Source organism: Marmota marmota, unplaced genomic scaffold (assembly GCF_001458135.2).
Source record: "Marmota marmota marmota unplaced genomic scaffold, marMar, whole genome shotgun sequence".
In the NCBI taxonomy this organism is placed as follows: domain Eukaryota; kingdom Metazoa; phylum Chordata; class Mammalia; order Rodentia; family Sciuridae; genus Marmota; species Marmota marmota.
The window spans coordinates 2277096-2282326 of NW_025999863.1; the positions used below are offsets into that span (position 1 = coordinate 2277096).

The following is a 5231-nucleotide window of genomic DNA, read 5'->3' on the forward strand; positions in this document are numbered from 1 at the left end:
GAGGCAGCAGTCCCCAGCCCCCAGCCTGCCCACCTGGAGCTCCCAGGTTGGGGACCGCGCAGGGGACACAGCAGATTCTGAGGTCCCAGACCCGGGTGATCAGGGCTGGTCCAGGGGAAGGGGTGGGAGGGGACGGGGCCCTGGGCTGTGAGGGGTGAGTAGGAGTTTGCCATGGAGCCAGGTGGCTTCTGGGAGGGCCCAGAGGAAGGACGGACTTACCTGCGGGTGATGGAGTGAGGATGGGTTCAGAGGGTGGATAGGACAGGTACCGAGAGCAGGGCGTGTCCTGGGGGCCCAGGGGAGCAGTCAGCTGGTGGCCAAGGGGACTCCTCATGTCCCAGGGTGTCCCCGGCACAGGGGACAGCTGGAGTGGAGCCAAGCTGAGGTGGGCCCTGTTGGGCTTAACACCGGGGCATGCGAGCCCGGGTGTTGCCGCCAAGCTGTGGTGTCCAGGGAGACAGCCCACTCCAGCAAGCAGGGACAGGCCCGCCCCTGCCCCGCCCCCAAAGGCCTGGCCCCCTGGGGTATCTTAAAGTAAAGCCGGGAATACTAATGGGGGCGGGGCGAGTGTGCAGAGTGCTGCCTCAGAGCTATTCCACCCCATCCTAGAGACTGCTTGAAAAATAAGTTCAGAAGCAAAACAACTGTAACTCAAGGGGACGCTGGGCTGGTGGTCAGGGCTCAGGGTCGGGTGCCAGGGTTCCTCACTGCGCTGTGGGACCCTGGGAAAGTTGCTGAGCCTCTCTGGGCCTCCTTTGTGTGTGTGTGAAATAGGATGGTAGCGAGGTGGCTTCCTGCAGTCTCTGGGGTTAAACGCTGGGCCCCGTGAAGCAGGCGTTCTGTGGCCACTCACACCCTACCGGGGGCCGGTGGCCTCCTTCTTCATTCCTCTCCACACACAGCCCTGAGCCTGCGAAGGGCAGCACAGGCTTCTCAGGAGGACACGGAGGCGTGGGGTCAGGGGCAGAGGTGGCAACCTGGCTCCCTGGGCCTGCAGGTCCAGCGCTCTGCTGCTTAGCCCGTCCCTCTGCTGAGACCTGCTCCCTGGGGAGCCTCTGAGGGGGCCGCCCACCCGCTGGGCCATCTGCTGGTCCAGCCCTCCCCCAGACTCCCCAGGCCTGGTCCCGAGGGGACGATGCTGGGGTCTAGAATCCCCAGCCTGCCCACCTGGAAGCCCAGGAACGTGTAGGGGAGACACAGATTGTGACACCTCAGACCCCAATAGTCAGGGCTGGTCAGAGGGAGGGGGAGTGTGCGGGGTCTAGGAGCCGGTTCCAGGGGCCAGGCAAAGGCGTCGGCTGTGGAGACTGAGCGGGAGCTGCCCGGAGCAGGCCGCGGCCTTCACTGCCAGTTGCTCAGGGCGTGAAAGTAAGAGAATCTACCTGGCCCATGGCTGGGAGGCCGAGGCAGGAGGACCGCAGGTTCAGGCCAGCCTTGGCAGCTTCTCGGTAGGAATCTGAAAGGGCCGGGTGCCCTCCCTCGGTGCCTGGTGGAGACAGAGCCCCTGCCCTGCCTTCTGCCCTCCCGGTGCCTTCTCTCCTCCTGTGTGAGGGCGATGCGGGCCCCTCCGTCCCTCACTGACCCGTGAGCGAGTACCTCTGGAAGCCCGTGTGGCCTGGGTGTTGTCAGAGGGACCGTAGCCTCTCTTCCTCTCTTCCTCCAGACTCAGTGTTCTGGAAGGAGATAGACACGAACAGAGGAAAGACTAGGGGCCCCAGGGGGACAGGGGTGTGTCCCGCGGGAGGGGCTGCAGTTCCCAACAAGGTGGTCAGGGCCCTTCTTACCCTGGAGGCCTTGTGAGCAGAGACCTTGGAGGGTTTAGGGTGCTCCAGGGGGAGGGCACAGCCATGCAAAGGCCCTGGGGCAGGGGGAGGCCAGTGAGGCTCCATGTGGCTGGAGAGGAAGAGCCGGGGGAGGGGACGGGCGGGTCGCACAGGGCCTCCTGGGCCACAGGGAGGACTTGGGCTTTGTCCCTGAGGGCTGTGGGTGCCCTCTGTGGCTGCGGCAGGAAGGGCAGGTGAGGACAGCACTGGGGACCTGGTGGAGGTGGCTCTGTGGTGTCTGTGAGCCAGGATGGGGGCGAGGCGTCCCCTGGGGACCCCCGAGGCAAACCCATTCTGCAGGTAGGAAAACCGAGGTCCCGAGTGGCAGCGGCTTGCCCAGGCTGACCGGGGGAGGGGTCGGGACAGGAGCCTGAACCTGCTCTGCGGCCTGCGTGGCCTAACGCCACCTCCCGTCCCTCTGTCCAGGTGGCCAGCATGGAGGCGCTGACCATCTGGGAGCAGCACACAGCCACACTGTGCAAGGTGAGGCTGCGTCCAGCACCAGGTGGCCCTGCCCAGCTCCATGCGGGACCCCTCGACCTGGGCAGGGGCCAATCCCTCTGGTCTCTCCCCAGGACCCCCGCCGGGGCTTCGGCATAGCCATCTCCGGAGGCCGGGACCGTCCCAGTGCGCCCGGGGGATCCGTGGTGGTGTCTGACGTGGTGCCCGGGGGGCCGGCCGAGGGCAGGCTGCTGTGAGGACCTGGGCGGCCTGGGCCTGTCCTCCTTCCCTGGGCCTCCCTGCCTTCCTGGGGACCCAGTGGCCCTGGAACCCTCAGGGCGGGAGGGAGGCTCCTGGGGGCCGTATTGACGCGGAGGTGGCCCCGCCAGGGCCCAGCTCAGCCCCACGAGGGGACCAGGTTCAGGGAGGGCGAGGGAGGGGACAGGTGGTGCCTGTGGGAGGAGGACGTGGCCGGGAGGCCGGGGTGGGCCTCGCGGCCCCTCCTGAGCCGCGTCCCCGCAGGACGGGCGACCACATCGTGATGGTGAACGGGGTCTCCGTGGAGAGCGTCTCGTCCGCCTTCGTCATCCAGATCCTCCGGACCTGCGCCAAGGTCGCCAACGTGGTGAGTGCGCCCCTGCCCGGGTGCCGTCCTCCGCCTCGCCAGGCCCCCGCTGCTGGCCGCCCGGGCTCCCGCTGGTCAAGGCCCCGTGGGTCCCCGGGGCACCCAGCATTAAGCCCTTCTGCCCACTGACCTCTCCTGTCCACACCCCGACAGACAGTGAAGCGTCCCCGGCGGGTCCAGCTGCCGGCCACCAAGGCCAGCCCCTCTAGCCCGGGGCACCCGGACTCGGACGAGGAGGATGGGCCTAGGCGGCTGGAGGAGCCTGACCACGGCCAGGGCTACGAGGGTGACTCGTCCAGCGGATCTGGCCACTCCCCGGGCGAGCGTTCCCGCCGGGTCAGGGCTGGTCGCCGCAGCCGGGCCAGCAGCCGTGGGCGCAGGAGCCCGGGCGGGGGCTCCGAGGCCCCCGGGCTGGCCCTGGTGTCGGGCTTCAAGCGGCTGCCGCGGCAGGACGTGCTGATGAAGCCCCTGAAGTCGGTCCTGGTGAAGAGGAAGGACAGCGAGGGTGAGTGGCCGGCTGGCTGGTGTTCCCGGACGGGCATCACGTGTGGCCCCACGCGAGGGCCCCCAAGGCGTCCGTGTCCTCCCCTCCAAACCCGAGGCCACGTCCCCTCCCACTTCAGAAGGGGCAGCGAGGGACCCTGAGGTGGGTCACTGGGCCCCGGGGACGGTGCCCAGACACGGCCTCAGTCCCCGCGCCCCCCGCAGAGTTTGGGGTCAAGCTGGGCAGCCAGATCTTCATCAAGCACATCACCGAGTCCGGCCTGGCCGCCCGGCACCGTGGGCTGCAGGAAGGAGACCTTATCCTGCAGGTGAGCCTGGGAGACCGCGGCCAGGGCCCGCGGTGCCCCGAGTCACTCAGCGAGGTGGCAGAACCAGTCCCCAAACCATTTTCCTTCTGTGTGGCTGGAGGTGGCTGGGTACCAACTCCCCTCCTTCCAGCTGGTGTGGGACCACAGCCAAATGTCGGTTTCTAGTGTCCCCTTGGGTTGGACATTTCTCATACCCTGGAGCTGCGCCAGGCCTCCGAATCCTGTGGCCTGCTGGCTGCAGTGCTGAGCCCTGGACCGCCCTTGCTGGCGGGGGGGCTAACGGCCCACAGCTGGGACCTAGGACCTCAAGCTGCTCCCGGTGCAGGGCTCTAGACACTTCCAGCTGTTTGCACTGGGGGCTTGTTAGACATGTCTGTTTCTAGCGATCATGAAGAACTGTCTGTTTCTAGTGGCCTGGGGCAGACACTAGAAACAGATAACTTGGTGGGGGCACTAGAAACTCTCAGTCCCCAGGATTGCTGAGAACAGACGCTCCCCAGGGTTCCTGGTGAAGGCGGTGACCAGAGCCTTCCTAGGACCCATTTCTGACCCACCGCAGGGTCTGTTCCCAGCTTCAGTAGGTGCCCACCCCTCGCCTTCTGCTTGAGAGGCTCTGGTTTCACCTTCAGATCTGCTCCTCACACGGAGCCCAGGAGGCTCCACCTATTTCTCCTCCCCCCTGTGTCCCTCGCCCTCAGGGGGAAACTGTTTCTTTGCATGGTCTCCATCCACAGCAAGAATCCAGGTCTCGGGGCACACTGTGATCTCAGAGGCTCGGGAGGCTGAGGCAGGAGGACTGCAAGTTCAAAGCCAGCCTCAGCAACTTAGTGAGGCCCTAAGCAACTCAGAGAGACCCTGTCTCTAAATACAGTATAAAAAGGGCTGGGGGTGGCTGAGTGATTAAGCGCCCCTGGGTTCAATCCCCAGGACCAAACAGAAATGCACTTCTGACCTTTGTCCCGGGGAGTGTCTGTTTCTAGTGCCCCCGGAGAGTGTTTCTGGGCTCTCCTCCCCACCCAGCCCTCATTTTCTCCTTCTGTTCTTCCTTCTCCGTCCCTTTCAGATCAATGGCGTGTCCAGCGAGAACCTGTCCCTGAGTGACACCAGGCGGCTGATCGAGAAGTCGGAAGGGCAGTTGACTTTGCTGGTGCTCAGGGATCGGGGGCAGTTCCTGGTGAACATCCCACCTGCAGTCAGTGACAGTGACAGCTCCGTCCTGGAAGGTGAGGGGTCAGGAGGCAGCTCCAGATGGGGCCAGGCAAGAGCCAGCAGCCTGCCCCTGGCTCAGAGAGTGGTAGGAACCTGCCCAAGGCCACACAGCACAACGAGGCTGGAGCCTCCCGAGGCTGATCTTCTAATGGAAGCTCCTACTGGTCTCGAGCCTTAGTGTCCATCTGGCCTGGTGGGTATGGCCCTGGCTGACGAGTGTCCCTTGCCCACAGACATCTCGGACCTCACCTCGGAGCTGTCCCAGGCGCCCCCATCTCACATCCCGCCACCCCCCCGGCAGGCGCACAGGCCGCAGAGCCC

General features: G+C 65.7%; 1 protein-coding gene across 1 annotated transcript in view; it reads left to right on the forward strand.

Annotated features, from left to right (window-relative positions):
* Positions 1 to 1931: 1931 nt before the first annotated feature.
* The window catches only part of Tjp3 (tight junction protein 3), a 10941-nt gene continuing 7641 nt past the window's right edge, over positions 1932 to 5231 (forward strand). The window contains exons 1-7 of the mRNA XM_015503820.2: positions 1932 to 2306; positions 2399 to 2517; positions 2787 to 2889; positions 3043 to 3394; positions 3598 to 3701; positions 4765 to 4924; positions 5144 to 5227. Coding sequence (XP_015359306.1) covers positions 2259 to 2306; positions 2399 to 2517; positions 2787 to 2889; positions 3043 to 3394; positions 3598 to 3701; positions 4765 to 4924; positions 5144 to 5227 — 970 coding nt within the window. The 5' untranslated portion in view covers positions 1932 to 2258. The remainder of the gene's footprint in view (positions 2307 to 2398; positions 2518 to 2786; positions 2890 to 3042; positions 3395 to 3597; positions 3702 to 4764; positions 4925 to 5143; positions 5228 to 5231) is intronic.